At 44.1% G+C, this 17,656-nt stretch overlaps 1 protein-coding gene across 1 annotated transcript in view; it reads left to right on the top strand.

Moving 5' to 3' along the window:
• LOC141106738 (uncharacterized) overlaps positions 1-12,436 on the top strand; it is a 209,043-nt gene extending 196,607 nt beyond the window's left edge. Inside the window, 1 exon segment of the mRNA XM_073597667.1 lies at positions 9,368-12,436. Within this exon segment, the coding sequence (XP_073453768.1) occupies positions 9,368-10,628 (1,261 nt within the window). The 3' untranslated portion in view covers positions 10,629-12,436.
• The last annotated feature ends 5,220 nt before the right edge of the window (positions 12,437-17,656 follow it).

The raw sequence follows: 17,656 nt of genomic DNA, 5'->3' as shown, positions 1-17,656 counted from the left end.
GAAGAGGGGCACAGGGATTTGGGTCCCAAAGAAGGACAGTTATGGAGGGAAAGAGGTATTCATTTTCAGAAGTGGCACAACTGTGAAGGGATAGAGGGACTTGGGTCCAGAAGAGAGAAAATTGTGGAGGAAAAAGGGCTGGAGAGATTCAGGTCTAGAGGAAGGGCAGTTGTAGAAGGGTGGAGGGATGCAGGTTCAGAAGAGGATGGAGGGACCTGGATCCGGAAGAGAGACAAATGTGGAGGAAAGAGGGATAGAAGAATTTAAGTCTAGAAGAGGGTCAGGAATGGAGAAAAGGGACAGAAGTATTCAGGTCTAGAAGACGGACAGAGGGATTTAGGTTCAGAAAAGAGAGAATTGTGGAGGAAAGAGGGATGGAGGGATTAAGGTCCAGAAGAGGAACAGTTGTAGAGGAAAGAGGAATGGAGGAGTTTAGGGATAGTTGTGGAGGAAAAAGGGATGCTTGGAACACCACCTCCAAGTCTACCATTAATTGCAGAGCTGGCGCACTGTTGGACCTCTGCGACCCATTGCTTTTCATTTGGTTGTAGAATTTCTCTTGGGCAAGCCCAAAGGCACCAATCTGTGGTAGTTTTCTGGGGGTTAGGAAAAGAAGAGGGACAGAGGTATTCATTTCCAGTACAGGGATAGCTGTAGAGAGAGGGAGGGAGGAAAGGAAGAGAGAAGGATTCAGGTCCAGAAGAGGGGCAGTTTGGGAGACGAGGGACCGGTATTCAGGTCCAGAAGAGAGGCGTCTGTGTTGGGAAGGAGGAATTTGGGTTCAGAAGAGGGACAGTTGTGGAGGAAAAAGGTATGCTTGGAACACCAGCTTATCATTTGTGTCTGCCGAGCACCGCCAAGGCTACCATTGATTGCAGAGCTGGAAAACTGTCGGACCTCGGCGACCCTTTGCCTTTCATTTAGTTAGAGAACTTCTCTTGCGGAAGCCCAAAGCCACCAATCTTCGTCAGGTTTCTGGGGGTCTAAAAAGACGGGTGGAAGAATTCAGGTCGCAAAGAGGGAAAATTGTGGAGGAAAGAGATTTGGGTCCAGAAGAGGGACAGTTGTAGAGGGACACAGGTATTCAGGTGCAGAAGAGGGACAGTTATGAAAATGAAGAGTGATGGAGTGACTCAAGTCCAAGAGAGAGACAGTTGTGGAGGAAAGAAGGATAGAAGTATTTGGGTCCAAAAGAGGCACAGTTGTGGAGGTAAGAAGAATGGAGGGATCTGGGTCCAGAAGAGGTTCAGTTATAGAAGAAAAGACACATGGAGAGATTCGGATCCCAAAGAAGGACGGGTTTGGAGGGACACCTCTGGAGGATAGAGGGAGGGAGAGATTCAAGTCCAGAAGAGAGACAGTTGTGAAGGAAATAGGGATAGAGGGATTTGAGTACAGAAGATTGATAGTTGTGATTAGGGGGACAGAAGTATTCAGGCCCAGAAGAGGGACATCTGTGAAGAGACAGAGAAATTCAGGTCTCAAAGAAAGACAGTTATGGAAGGACAGAGGTATTCATTTCCAGAAGAGGGACAACTGTGGAGGGACAAAGGGATTCAGGTTCAGAAAAGAGAAAATTGTGGAAGAAAGTGTGATGGAGGGTTTCAGGGTCAGAAGAGGGGCAGTTGTGGAGAAAAGGGACACAGATATTCAGGTCCAGAAGAGAAGCAACTCTGGAGGAACGGAGGTATTCAGATCCAGAAGAGGAACAGTTGTGAAGAAAATGGACAGAGGTATTCAGGTCCAAAAGAGAAGCATCTGTGGCCGGACAAAGAAATTCGAATCCAGAAGAGGGACCGCTGTAGAGAAAATAGACAGAGGGATTCAGGTTCAGTTAAGAGAAAATTGTGGAAGAAAGAGGAATTCAGGTCCATAGGAGAGGCATCTGTGGACGGATGGAGGATTCAGGTCCAGAGGACAGTTGTGGAGGAAAGAGGAATGGAGGAGTTTGGGTCCAGAAGAGGGACAATTGTGGAGGAAAAATGGCATTCAGGTTCAGTTCTTGGTTAATCTAACTTGAACAGACATCATTTAATTGTGTCTATTTTAATGATAAAAACATATTATGTTGACGTTTTGCAATCATTATTTTAATGCAAGGTAAGGCCTCATACACACTGGACACTTAGCCATCTCTACTAGATGCCTTTCCTCCTGACAGCAGCATATAGCAGAAAAAGTACCTGATGTGTGAAGGAGCATCAAGTGCTTGGGCATTAATTAATTTCTCATTAAGTTATGCTTGCCATTGAAATTAATGAATGCTCAAGCGCTAAACGTGCCTAGCGTTATTGTACATTTTGACACTCCACTAACAGCAGCGTTAAAAATATCCAGTGTGCTTGAGGCCCAATTGTTGCAGCTAAATCATTATTCACATGCCTATCTTTCAGACATGCTGAGAAGAAGTGGTATACTTTTAAAGGACACAAAGATGTGTGAAAGGACATCCTGATGGAGACCCAGCCACCCTTTACATCAAACGGTAAGAGGAAATTTTCATCTCTTGTAAAGGAGAGAAGAGTATTGAGGAACCACCTAGATACACACATCCTCTGATATAAAGACATAGAAACAATATGGGGAATTCAGTAAAGCTGTTGCGGCTCTTTTCTGGCGTTAATTGCTCGTGGTAATGTATTGTGCCAAATTCATAAAGCAGTTGAGCCACCAGACCAATTTTCAGCTTTCAGGTGCTCTCACATTTTGAATGACAATTACTCATAATTGTCTAAGTCTCTAAGTCATGTAACACTGTACCCATACACATTTTTGTCCTTTTTTCACACAAATAGAGCTTTCTTTTGGTGGTATTTAATCACCACTGAGTTTTTTTATTTTTTGCACTGTACATGATAAAAGACCAACAATTTTGTGAACAAATGCATTTTTCTTTGTTTCTGTTATAACATTTTACAAGTTAGGAATTTTTCTTCATAAATTTTGGCCAAAATTTATACTGCTACATATCTTTGGTAAAAATAACCAAAATCAGTGTATATTATTTGGGCTTTGTGAAAGTTATAGAGTCCACAAGCCGTGGTGCCAATCATTGAAAATTGATCACTCTTGATGTACTGGCAGTCTATATCATTTATTGAGGCCCTGAAATGTCAGGAAAGTACAAATACCCCCCAAAAGCTCCCATTTTTGGAAAGTAGACATTTCAAGGTATTTAGTAATAGGCATGGTGGGTTTTTTGAAGTTGTAACTTTTTTTCACAATTCTTTGCAAAATGAAGGTTTTTTTTTCTTCACAAAATTGTCATAATAACAAGTTATTTCTCGCACCCAGCATATGCATACATGCAACTACACCCCAAAATACATTCTGCTACTCCTGAGTATGACGATACCACATGTGTGGGACTTTTACACAGCCTAGCCACATAGAGAGGCCCAACATGCAGGGAGCACCATCAGGTGTTCTAGGGACATACTGTAAATTTCAAATCTAACTTGACTACCTATTACACTTTTGTGAGGCACTGTAGTGGCACTGATGGGCACTGTAGTGGAACTGATGGGCACTGTAGTGGCATGGATGTGGCACCGATAAGCACTTATGTGGCATGGATGTGGCACAGATGAGAACTGATGTGGCATGGATGAGCACTGATGTGGCATTAATGTGGCATGGAGGAGCACTGATGAGGCATGGATATGGGACGAATGAGCACTGATGCGGCATGGATGAGGCACAGATGAGCACTGATGTGGCATGGATGAGCACTGATGTAGCATGGATGTGGCACGGATGTGCACTGATGTGGAATGGAAGTGGCACAGATGAGCACTGATGTGGCATGGATGTGGCATGGATGAGTATTAATGTGGCATGGATGTGGCACAGATGAGCACTGATGTGGCATTGATGTGGCACAGATGAGCACTGATGTGGCATGGATGGGGCATGGATGAGCACTGATGTGGTATGGATGTGGCACAGATGAGCACTGATGTGGCATGGATGAGTACTGATGTGGCACGGATGAGCACTGATGTGGCATGGATGAGTACTGATGTGTCATGGATGTGGCACGGATGAGCACTGATGTGGCATGGATGTGGCACAGATGAGCACTGATGTGGCATGGATGGGGCTTGGATGAGCACTGATGTGGCATGGATGAGTACTGATGTGTCATGGATGTGGCATGGATGAGTACTGATGTGTCATGGATGTGGCATGGATGAGCACTGATGTGGCATGGATGTGGCACAGATGAGCACTGATGTGGTATGGATGTGGCACGGATGAGCACTGATGGGGCATGGATGAGTACTGATGTGTCATGGATGTTGCACGGATGAGCACTGATGTGGCATGGATGTGGCACAGATGAGCACTGATGTGGCATGGATGTGGCACGGATGAGCACTGATGTGGCATGGATGAGTACTGATGTGTCATGGATGTGGCACGGATGAGCACTGATGTGGCATGGATGTGGCACAGATGAGCACTGATGTGGCATGGATGTGGCACGGATGAGCACTGATGTGGCATGGATGAGTACTGATGTGTCATGGATGGGGCACGGATGAGCACTAATGTGGCATAGATGAGCACTGATGTGGCATGGATGTGGAACGGATGAGTACTGATGGGGCACGGATGAGCACTGATGTGGCATGGATGAGCACTGATGTGGCATAGATGAGTACTGATGTGTCATGGATGTGGCACGGATGAGCACTGATGTGGCATGGATGTGGCACAGAGGAGCACTGATGTGGCATGGATGGGGCACAGATGAGCACTGATGTGGCAGGGATGGGGCACGGATGAGCACTGATGTGGCATGGATGAGTACTGATGTGGCATGGATGTGGCATGGATGAGCACTGATGTGGCATGGATGGGGCACAGATGAGCACTGATGTGGCACGGATGAGCACTGATGTGGCATTGGATGTGGCACAGATGAGCACAGATGTGGCATGGATGTGGCATGGATGAGTACTGATGTGGCATGGATGTGGCACAGATGAGTACTGATGTGGCATGGATGTGGCACAGATGAGCTCTGATGTGGCATGGATGTGGCACGGATGAGTACTGATGTGACATGGATGTGGCATGGATGAGTACTGATGTGGCATGGATGTGGCACAGATGAGCACTGATGTGGCATGGATGAGTACTGATGTGTCGTGGATGTGGCACAGATGAGCATTGATGTGGCATGAATGAGCACTGGATGAGCATGAATGAGCCATGGATGAGCCATGGATGGGGATAGATGAGCCATGGATGGGAATGAATGAGCATGAATGAGCCATGGATGAGCCATGGATGGGGATGGATGAGCCATGGATGAGCATGAATGAACCAAGGATGAGCATAGATGGGGATGGATGAGCATGAATGAGGCATGAATGAGCCATGGATGGGGATGGATGAGGATGGATGAACCATGGATGGGGATGGATGAGCCATTAATGAGGATGGATGAGCATGAATGAGGATGGATGGATGAGCCATGGATGGGCACAGATCCCTCTTCTCCTCTCCTCGCACACTGTACCAATCGATGCGAGGAGAGGGGAGGAGCTGAATCGGACATGCTCTGGTTTGTTGACAACTGATCGTTCCATCATTGGACGTAGCGATCACGTGGTAAAGGGCCGCTGTCATTGGTCCTTTACCCCGATCTGTGACGCGCCGGGTCTAGAAGACCAGACAGTCACAGACATTCCCAGGGGCACCCTCACAGAATTATCCAACAGCTCTGTAGCCATCATTCAGGCATTGGCCGGTCGGTAAGTGGTTAAAGCATGTTAAACAGCATAGTGCTTGTGCTGTGTCATTTGTCCCTTTCTATGCTCTAAAGTACCTGGTAAATCCTGCCTGTTCCTGTGCCCCCTATGTGTACTGACCACGGTAATCATGGCTGCTGATCCCTGATACCGTGGTCAGTTTACATGCCTCTGTCATCCCTCTGTGTTCAGAGTCTCTCCCTCTCCCCCTTCCGGCCTTTCACTTCCTAGTGTGTAAGCTGATCTCCAAATCCGCCCTTCCCCTCCTCTCCTACAGCTATTCCGTGCGGCAGTAAAGTCAGTGATCACAATTACTGCCAGCCCCTCTGTTATAAAGACTACACATATACTACACTACACGTTTTTTTTTTATTCTGCAGCTAAACACCTTATTTCACATCGTCGATGTGCGGTCACGTGATCGCCCGGCTGATGTAGTGCTTAGATCAGGGAAGGAGAGCGGCGGGTGGTCACGTGACTGCACAGCGGTGATGTTAAAAAAAGGTATTTAGCTGCAGAATTTAAAAACAGCATATCTCGTTATAACAGAGGGTCTGGCAGTAATTGTGATCACTAACTTTACAACCACTTTAGGACGAACTCACTTTAGACATACAGAGAGAAATTGGTGCAGACAGATTTTGCAAAGGTATCTTGCGTGAATCCTAAAATGACGTAGCAAATTCAATGACAAGATCTATTTATTTAGATGTGTGTTCCCTACAGATGGATCCAGGAACAGAAATTCCCCAGAGAGATGTCCCCGTCCTCTGTATTGCCGGGACTCCACACAGGAACATCAGGAGATGCCGCAGGAGGATCAGGTAGATGGAACAATGGACCTTATTAAATAATACTGTAACTCTACAGTGCCTGCTTTATATGGCAGCTTAAAGAGTATACTAAATAAATAAATGAATTAATATACATACACGATATTGTCAAAAATACTGGGACACCTGCCTTTACACACACATGAACTTTAATGGCATCCCAGTATTAGTCCGTAGGGTTCAATATTGAGTTGACCCATCCTTTGCAGCTATAACAGCTTCAACTCTTCTGGGAAGGCTGTCCACAAGGTTTATGAGTGTGTCCATGGGAATTTTTGACCATTCTTCTAGAAGTGCATTTGTGAGGCCAGGCACTGATGTGGACGAGAAGGCCTGGCTCGCAGTCTCCACTCTAATTCATCCCAAAGGTGTTCTATTGGGTTGAGGTCAGGACTCTTTGCAGGCCAGTCAAGTTCCTCCACCCAAAAACCGCTCATCCATGTCTTTATGGACCTTGCTTTGTGCACTGATCCAAATCATTTGGTGGAGGGGGGATTATGGTGTGGGGTTGTTTTTCAGGGGTTGGTCTTGCCCCTTAGTTCCAGTGAGGGAAACTCTTAAGGCGTCAGCATACCAAGACATTTTGGCCAATTTTATGCTCCCAACTTTGTGGGAACAGTTTGGGGATGGCCCCTTCCTGTTCCAACATGACTGCGCACCAGTGTACAAAGCAAGGTCCATAAAGACATGGATGAGCGAGTTTGGGGTGGAGGAACTTGACTCCTCGTCCAACATCAGTGCCTGACCTCACAAAGGCGCTTCTGGAATAATGGTCAAACATTCCCATAGACACACTCCTAAACCTTGTGGACAGCCTTTCCAGAAGAGTTGAAGCTGTTATAGCTGCAAAGGGTGGGCCAACTCAATATTGAACCCTACAGACGAAGACTGGAATGCCATTAAAGTTCATGTCCGTGTAAAAGCAGATGTCCTAATACTTTTGACAATATAGTGTATTTTACATTTAACTTAGTATTGGTATTTCTTTTGTTATTCAGGGTACAGATATTGTTACCATTAAAGTGGAAGTAAAAGAGGAAGCAGAGGATACTGATGATGAGTCGTGTAAGGAGGATGAAATCCCTCCAGAGATCAGCACAGGTGAGGAATAAACACTAAATCCAGAGAAGAGTCCCAGATTCTCCTTGTTCAGTCACTACAACAATCTCTTCTTCTCCCCCCTCCTCTGTCAGTAGACAGTAATGGGGAGACAGTACGGGCCCAGTGGGGGAGTCAGGAGCCATCAGCCTCTATTAGGCTGCTTTCACACTGAGGCACTTTACAGGCGCTATATTGCTAAAAATAGCGCCTGCATAGCGCCTGTAAAGAGCCTCTTCTTGCACTCCAGTGTGAAAGCCTGAGGACCGATGCACTGGCAGGACAACAAAAAAAGTCCTGCAAGCCGCATCTTTGAGGAGCTGTAGGAGCGGTGTATACACCGCTCCTACAGCGCCCCTGCCCATTGAAATCAACGGGCTACGCCGCCAAAGTGCCGGGAAAGCGCAGCTGCAGCGTTGCTTTGCGGGCGTATTTAACCCTTTTCTGGCCGCTAGCGAGGGTTAATAGTGCCCCACTAGCGGCCGAAAAAGGGCCGCAAAAATGACGGTAAAGTGCCGCTAAAAATAGCGGTGGTTTACCTCCGACATCCCCCAACGCCTCAGTGTGAAAGTAGCCTAATGCCGCGTACACACGACCAGACTTTCTGGCAGACTAGGTCCGACGGTCTTCCCGACGGACTTTCGGCGGAGTTCCTACGGACTTCCAAGCGAACGGACTTGCCCACACACCAACGGGCTAAGTCCGTTCGAAAGTCCATTCGTTTTGAACGTGATGACGTAAGACGGGACTAAAAAAGGAAGTTTAATAGCCAGTAGCCAATAGCTGCCCTTGCGTCGTATTTGGTCCATCGGACCAGCATACAGACGAACGGTTTTCCCGATAGGAATTGAGTGCGTCGGACATATTTGAAACATGTTCTATTTCTAGGTCCGTCGGATTTTTAAAAGAAAAACGATCGGATTAGCCCACACACGATCAGAATGTCCGATGGACTGATTCCGTCGGACCTAGTCTGCCGGAAAGTCCGGTCGTGTGTACGCGGCATAAGCCTCCGCCTCTCCTCCTCACATCATGTCATCATGTGTTACCAGCCAAGAGACCAGTCTCCCCCCGACACACACTCTCTGGGGTCTCTCATACGTCTCAGTACAGGGGGCTTCATTCTCATCTTTATTTCACAGATGCCGGAGAGATTCAGACAGAGGTTAAAGATGAGGAAGTGGAAATAAGATGTGTGAGGATTAAAGAAGAGGACATTCCATTGGAGATCAGTACAGGTGAGAACTTAACGCTATGCACAAAAAAGAGTCACTACAACATCTTGGTCACCTGGGGGGTCTAGGTGTCCATTCACAGAAGGCTTTGTATGTTGTAAGGTGAAGTAAGTTCATGGATAGGCTTTAAATATAATTGGCAGATAAAAAATGTAATAAGGTTTGATGACCCAAAAAAAAAAAAAGAAAATTAACCAACCTTATTCCCTCTAGATGGACGATACAGAAAATATGACTCAGAGGAGATTTCCGCCTCCTCCCTAGATAGTGAAATTGAAGATGATGACGTCACAGCTGCTTCTCCCTCAGAAAACCCCATTTCCTCAAACCTCCACAGTAGAATTTCTTCTAATCAACCTAATCCTATCGCCCACCACATATCTCAAAAAGAGGCAGAAGTTTTTCCATGCTCTGAATGTGGGAAACTTTTTAAAAATAGGGGCAAACTGACTGTACACCAAAGATCCCACACCGGTGTAAAGCCCTATTCGTGTCCTGAATGCGGAAAATCCTTCACAGAAAAAAGAAACCTTGTAGCCCATCAAGGAACCCACACGGGTGTGAAGCCGTATTCATGCCCTGAGTGTGGAAAATGTTTTTCCGAGAAACGCCCCCTTATTCGACACCAAAAATGTCACACGCAACAGAAGTCCTACTCCTGCTCGGAATGTGGAAAGAATTTTGCGGTGAAATCGTGTCTGGTGAAACACCAGAGGACCCACACGGGCGAGAAGCCCTTTTCCTGTACCGAGTGTGGAAAATGCTTCGTTCAGCAACACCAGGTCATCAGACATGAAAGAAGCCACAGAGGAGAGAAGCCACACTCCTGCCCCGAATGTGGGAAATGTTTTACTGAAAAATCCTCTCTAGTTGCACATCAGATGCTCCATACGGGCCAAAAACCCTTTTCCTGTACAGAGTGTGGGAAATGTTTCGCTCTGAAAGCAGACCTTAACAAACATGTCAGGACTCATACAGGACTGATGCCACACTCATGTCCTCACTGCGGCAAAGGTTTTCCCGATAAAGCTAATCTGGACCGACATGAAAGAATACACACGGGCCAGAAGCCTTACCCGTGTTCAGTATGCGGAAGATGCTTTGCCCAAAAAGCCGACGTTAGTAAGCACGAGAGAACCCACATACATGAAAAGCCATATTCATGTTCTCGGTGTGGGAAGAGTTTTCCCGATATGACTCGCCTACAACGACATGAGATAATCCACACACGCCAGAAACCCTATTCTTGCTCCCTCTGTGGAGAAAGCTTTTCAGATAAAGCTCGCCTTGACCGACATGAAACGATTCACAACGGTGAGAAGACTTGTTCCTGTTCTTACTGTGGGAAATTTTTCTCCCATAAGGCTTTTCTTGCCGCACACGAGAGGATTCACACGGGGGAGAAACCTTTCTCCTGTTCAGTCTGCGGGAAACACTTTGCACAGAAATCCAACCTGGCCACGCATGAACGAACTCACACGGGTGAAAAACCATATTCATGTTCTGTGTGCGGGAAATGCTTTGCGCAGAAATCCAATCTGACCACGCACGAGAGAGGGCACACAGGGGAGAAGCCCTTTTCATGTTCGGTATGCGAGAAACGATTTGCCAACAAATCCAACCTCACTACTCATGAGAGAACTCACATGGGGAATGCCATTGGTTCCTCCAATGACCAAGAGAAGGACCCAGTTATTTAATGTGGTTATAAACCCTTACATATACCCAGTGAATTTATTGTCCTCAGGTTATACACAGAGATGAAACAAATCCTCCTACATAAGTTGTACCTGTTTATCTGTAGTCTTCTGTTCTCTACATCTGTTCAAAGTGCTGAAGTTATAAGCTTGTTTGAGAGTTCAGAGAAAGGGGGGTGGAGAGCTGACGTTACACTCTGCAGAGCTCAGTGAGGAAAGCTCTAAGAGCTGATTGGAGGGAAGGGAGGCACATTCCTTCACACAGCACACAGGAACAGAGCTGAGGCTGTCAATCTGCTAGAAGTCCCTCTCCTGTCACCATTTATCTCTTGGTGTCAGGAAAACATGTCAAAAGTGATTCATGCTTATAGCAGAGGAACGAAGCACTAGACAGAATTGACAATAGCGCAAGTACACACAAAAATGTTCAAAAAAGAAGTTTACTACCACTTTAAAGAGCACCTTCAACTTACCCCCCCATTTTTTTCCTCTGCCCCCGCTTACCTGGTGGTGTTGTAGGCACAGCTTGCCCAACCACTGGATTCAGTTTTGTTCTGCTGACATCCTTCTGTCAACAGACTTTGCTGGGTCCCGAACCACCATCTTATATGTGATGTCATCAAGAGACCTGCTGGCTCTTCCAGGTTCAGCTGATGGGGTCCTGCAATGACGCGCCGCTAGGCCCACCCCTCCTTACTTATTGAATAAATGACTAAAAGCCCTCTGAGATATGTGACGTGCATATCCCAGGAGGCCCAGCAAGTGCTATGCATGTCAATCATCTAAGCTAATGATGTGAATTAAGGGGCGGGGCCACGCTATTTGCAAAAAAAAAAAAAAAAAAAGGTAAAAAAAACAAGCACTGCCCGAGATTTATGGGGAGGATGGGTAGAAATGGGGGAACTTGATATAGGGGATGAAGGTCCACTTTAGGTATTGCGCAACAAGACTTCATTGGTCCTCAAAACTGCATTACAATTTTCACTGCAAATATGGCTTAAAGAAGCCAACATTTGAGCCAGCATTGCTCAAGCATTTTCTGTTGTAAAGTTATGTGTGTGTGGAGAAACTCTTGAATTGGTTACGTTAAGAAGAAAGACCAGTTCATTCAATGACTTTCTGGACAGGTGAAATTTTAGTTTACTAGTTCTTACCCAATGAAGCCTCATCAAATATTGGGAAATGAATGAATCTCTTGCTTAGTTCACATGTGTAAATTTAAATAGTACATTTGCTCCTCTCCAAAGGCAACTTTTCTCTTTTCATCTGTAGCCACCTCTCACTTTTGCCTGTCTAATGATACTCCCATTTCCTGGTCATATCTTTCACATAGTATCTCACAGTCATCAAACCTCCATTCTGTTAAAATGCACTTTATCAACTGATCATTTCATAAAGGTCTATAACCCTGTCTAGATAAAGTCCTTAGCAACACTCCATTTTGACTGCCATGGGTAAACTTCAACCTGCAACTACCAGTATAACATCATAGGGTTCTTTTAAGGCAAAGATAGTCTGCTAGATAATGGCAACATTTTGTTCTGAGAAATTTTGTCAAGGTGTCTTGGTGGTACTAATATTGTAAATTGCCTTTATGCCTAATGATGTCTGTTTACTTGACCTGCCATTACTATGCTGTTGTAACCAATCACTGCCTCCAAATCCTCCACACCTACCATTTGCTTTTAGATCTTCAGCTCTTTTGTGCATGGTCCTGTTTCCTACTGTTCTGTGCGATTTTGTGATGGTATTGCTATAACCCCTATTAGTCCTGGTTTTTGTTTTTTGTAATAATAAATTATGCACGAGTCCTACTGTGTCAATGAGATAGTGGAATATCACGTCTAGTTGCATTGTGTGACCAAAAGTATCTGGACAACCCTTACAATTATTGTTTTACAACAGGTTTTAGTGGATTTTTAGAAACATTTTCGAAGAGCCGTATACAAAAAGTGAGGCACAATAAAAGAGTGCAATAATACATTGAGCTGAAACATACAGGGTTGGAAAGCCCAAGCACATGCCTTAGTGCACCAGTAGAGGCAGATATGCCAATACCACCCAATGGTAGCCAAACTGCATTACCCAGTGAGAATTGAGAATTGTGGAAGTATCAGGACTCCAGTTGCAGAAGAAGGCAAAAAAGGAGGGAGAAAAATCCAATGGCCCATGCAGGGGTGTCAAAGCAAGAAAAGAGAAGAGGAAGGAGTGAAAGAGGGAAAGGAGAGTGTGAGAAAAGCAGAGAGGGAAGAGAAGAATGGGGAGCAAGAGATGAGGAAGGGGGGGGGGGGACAGGGGGGGTTCCCTGATGGTCCAGTCCACCTGTGGTGTCCCTTCTAATTATTGAATGCGGGCTGAAGTTGACAAATGTGTACAATTAAGCACATAAGCATGCAGCTACCTTCCAACATTAGTGGTTTTTACTTTGTGTGTACAGATTCACTTGCTTTTTGCAAAGATACAATAATGCCCTGTACACAGAGCAAGGCCAATATAAAAATGGTTCACTGAAATAGGAGTGGAAGAACTTGACTGGCCTTCATAAAGCCTTAAAAGGAACCCAAATATGAGCTCATTTCTGGGCAAAGCTCTCCTCTCCCATCTTCTCTCATCCATTTTTATATTTATCTAACTCCACCGTCCATGTCCCTCGTCAATTTAGTGCTGTAGCTGGTGCCGATACTTAAGCTCGTTGTGATATCATGATGCCACTGCAGTCTTCTGAGTGAATAGAAAGTGTCCAAATCATCCAGGTAGCGACATGGACACCTGAAGAAAGACCTTCCTCCTCTGCAGGGAAGACTATAAAAGACTATGGATCTTGTGTGTCACATGACTATAGATTTATGTAAAAATATGGGGCATTTAGATTAGTTATTTATTCTAACTCAGCGATTAGTTAGGTGGGAAGCTTTACCTTGAGTTAACTTTAAATCTGATGAGATCAGCTGTAACTCTAGCTTGGATGCTGGCCAACATCAGCACCCAGCCTCACTATTGAAACAAATCTCATAATGGACCAACACCTAGAGAAAAACCTTTCCAGGAGGACACAGGCTGTTATTGCAGCAAAATTAAGTCCGTCTTTACATGAAGTAACTGAATGAAATGTTGGAAAGATCGTGATCTGTCTACTTTTGGGTGTTTATTGTGTATTTAATTTCCATAAAAGACAGAGTTCTATTGGCTGGATGTACCAAAATGTATACAAATGATGACTCGGAAAGGCTTCAATTACTACAGACTCCAAAAGTCCTGGGAAAAAAACACACAATACAAATGTTATAAATTGAGTTGCAGTTTAGTGAGTAAAATAAGTATTTCACCCCCCACCAACCAATAATAATTTTGGCTCCCACAGACTGGCTACAGTATGTGCTCATGTGGTACACAGCTTTGTCCTGTCAATGGAAGAAGGTGCTCCTAACGACAATTTCTTTCTTCTATACAAACCTCGCCATCATCAGCAAGACCAAAAGAGCTGTCAAAGGACATCAGGGACAAGATTGTAGACCTGCACAAGACTGGAATGGGTTACAAGACCATCAGCAAGAAGCTTGGTGAGAAGGAGAAAACTGTTGGATTGATTTTTTGCAGATGGTAGAAATACAAAATAACCATCAATCGCCCTTGGTCTGGAGCTCAATGCAAGATTTCACTTCATGGGGTAAGGATGATCATGAGAAAAAGGAAGGGATCAGCCCAGAACTACACGGGAGGAGCTTGTGAATGATCTCAAGGCAGTTGGGACCACAGTCACCAACCAAACCATTGGTAACACAATACGCCGCCATGGATTGAAATCTTGCAGCGACCGCAAGGTCCCCCTCCTCAAGAAGGCACATGTACAGGCCTGTTTGAACCATTTAGATGTTCATTGGCAAACTTCAGATGAGGATTGGAAGAAAGTGCTGTGGTCAGATGAGACCAAAATTGAGCTCTTTGGCATTAACTCAACTCGCCGTGTTTAGAGGAAGCAAAATGCTGACTATGACCCTAAGAACACCATCTTTACAGTCAAACACGGAGGTGGAAACATTATGCTATGGGGCTGTTTCTCTGATAAAGGTACAGGCTGACTTTGCCGCATTGAGGGGCCAATGGATGGGGTCATGTATTGTGAAATCTTGGATGAGTATTTTCTTCCATCAGCCAGAACACTGAAGATGGGTCGTGGATGGGTCTTCCAGCATGGCAAAGACCCAAAACATACCGCCAAGGCAACAAATGAGAGGCTCAAGAAGAAGCACAATATGGTCATGGAGTGGCCTGGCCAGTCTCCAGACCTTAATCCTATAGAGGGAACTGAAACTTTGAGTTGCCAAGCGACAGCCACAAAACCTTAAGGATTTAGAGAAGATCTGTAAAGAAGAGTGGACCAAAATCCCTCCTGAGATGTGTGCAAACCTGGTAACCAACTACAAGAAACGTCTTACCTCTGTGCTTGCCAACAAGGGTTTCTTCACCAAGTACTAAGTCATGTTTTGCTTGGGGATCAAATACTTATTTTACTTACTGAACTGCAACTCAATTTATAACATTTGTATTGTGTTTTTTTTTGGATTTTGGTTGATATTCTGTAGCTATCATTTAAAATACACCTATGATAAAAATTATAGACCCTTCATTTTGTTGTAAGTGGGCAAACTTACACAATCTGCAGAGGATCAAATAATATTTTTCCCCACTGTAATTGCATTTTGCAAAGCTTGCAATTGGTCATGTGAAAGAATCATCCAGCTACAGTGCTCAGACTGCACAATGGATGAGGTGCAAACCCTGCCACTGCTGCAGACAGATAGTAAATGAATAATTGGATGGCTGCACACTCATACCATGCAAAATCAGCTTCATTGCTGCACAAATTCTATAAAAACAACTGATGCTGATAGGCAGGGAAGGGAAAAAAACAGGTAGACGTGTTTTGCAAGAAGGTTCCTGCTTTATCAATACCACAAGGAAGTGCAGTCTACATACACTATATATATATGACATAATTAAACAGAAAAACAGGTGTGTATAATCAATTAACTGCAATTGTTATCCTAAGCCCCCAAAAGCGCGCAGTAAGGATGTACAATCATCCCAATCACCTAACGATTCTCAGATAAACCACTGCACAAAAATGGGGCTCATGATATAGAAGTATTCTCAAATCAGAACACACAAAAAAAAATGCAAATATGCAAAATTGGAAATATATGCACATTTTTTTTTATGTGTATATATGCATATATGAAATTGACTTAAAGCAAACATCCTCAAAAGCCTCCAAACTTCTCTACTCCACATACATACTTAAATATTCAAATAGTAATAAACATGGCTCTGCTTGCTAGTACAACCAAAAAAGAAATTAAGGATTTAGCTGGACACTTCCACCTGTAGTTTATCAGGTATACCACTTAGCTATAAAAATGTGTCAAATCCCACTCAAAGTTAAAGCCATTAAGAATTCTGGTCTGAAGTGCGAATATCCAAAATACTTAACGTCTGCACAGAATTCCAAAACATTGTCGTCCTCTCCTAGGTGTCAAAATCTTCTCTATGCCCTGTATCTGTATTAAGGATCTATCTCCATCATGAGCCTCAAATAAAATGTTTTGCAGCATTAGTGGTGTGTTCTTTTTCGGTATCATAAACATTATCCTGCAACCTATCCTTTAATCTTCTTGTAGCGCGCCCAACATACTGGATGCTTTACATGTGATCAAATACATAATATGTCTGGTGTTGCAGTTTACAAAAGTTTTAATACCATAAGTTCTACCACTAATGTTGGACCGAAAGTGGTCTCCTCTAGTAATTCAGGGACAACATGGACAGTTATTGGCCCCACACCTATAATTTCTCACATAATCTAGCCATGTTTTCTTGATGTTAGATGAGCTAAAATCACTCGGTGACAGGGCATTACTAAAAGAGGGCGCCCGGCGGGACACAGCTTTAAATGCTTTAGACAAAGTTTTAGGATATGTCTCGTCATCGTATAAGATAGAAATATATAATTCCATTACTTTCCTAATTTTTCTAAATTTGAGACTTAATGGAGTAGAAAAAGACAGAATCCCAACAGTCGCCCATCTTTTCTTTTTGTCCTGTAGGAGAGCACTTCTCTGAACTGTAGCCACAGTATCTACTGCTCTAAGGACTACACCTCTGCTGTATCCTTATGAATGGAACCTTTCAAAAAAGATTTTTGTTTTTTACATTTATACCATCAAAGAATCGCCCATGAAGTAGAGCCTAGCGGGTGCATAAGCCCGAATGATACCGATGTAGTTCCCAAAGCTGACAAGTGCCCATACACATGACAAGAGTATCTCCATACTCATTTGTTTGTAATAAAAACATGACATCTGTAGACAACACAGAAATTCACAGTGGTCCAGCAATCTGGATTGCAGTGAATATACTCGACATGTATAATTTTAATTTAGTGGCAAATATCACTCTTGTGTTTACTGAACTGGTTCATATTGATAACTTTATCTGTTGTTTAGGCCAACTGGCATGCAAGTACCCAGCTGAACAATCTAAAATGCCTTCAGTGCCAGTATTTTGGACTTTAAACATTACAAACACCCTTTCTAAACTTTCAAAAATAAACAGACACCTTTGTGATAGCGATACAGGTGATTAGAGGAATGCAGTGTTTTTGTTTCTGTCTCTGTCCCCATTGGAAAAATTTGCCATATTTTTCTGTCTCTGGATCCCAGTCACTGGTACAGGAAGTGATAGGAATTATCCTTGATTGGTGCCCCAGACTGCAATAAAAACCGCCCCATGCCATCTAAAACAAAAGTATATTGAACTTATTTATTCCTTGGTACATCGGCCCTTGCACATTGGCAGTGTAGCTGCTTTTTTAAACTACAGAGCTATCTTCTGCGAGCACCCATACAAGTGATTGCATTCCATAACACCACCAGCTGGTCTCACTTTTCAAAAGTCAGAAACAAGATTTGTCTTCATTGCTTTGGCCGTTTCCATTAACATAAAGTGTACTTGAACTTGTAGACCTTGTATTA

This window comes from Aquarana catesbeiana, linkage group LG08 (assembly GCF_042186555.1).
Source record: "Aquarana catesbeiana isolate 2022-GZ linkage group LG08, ASM4218655v1, whole genome shotgun sequence".
Classification (NCBI taxonomy): Eukaryota; Metazoa; Chordata; class Amphibia; order Anura; family Ranidae; genus Aquarana; species Aquarana catesbeiana.
Note: the sequence above shows the minus strand (reverse complement) of the source record. Positions and strands in the feature narration are given on the sequence as shown.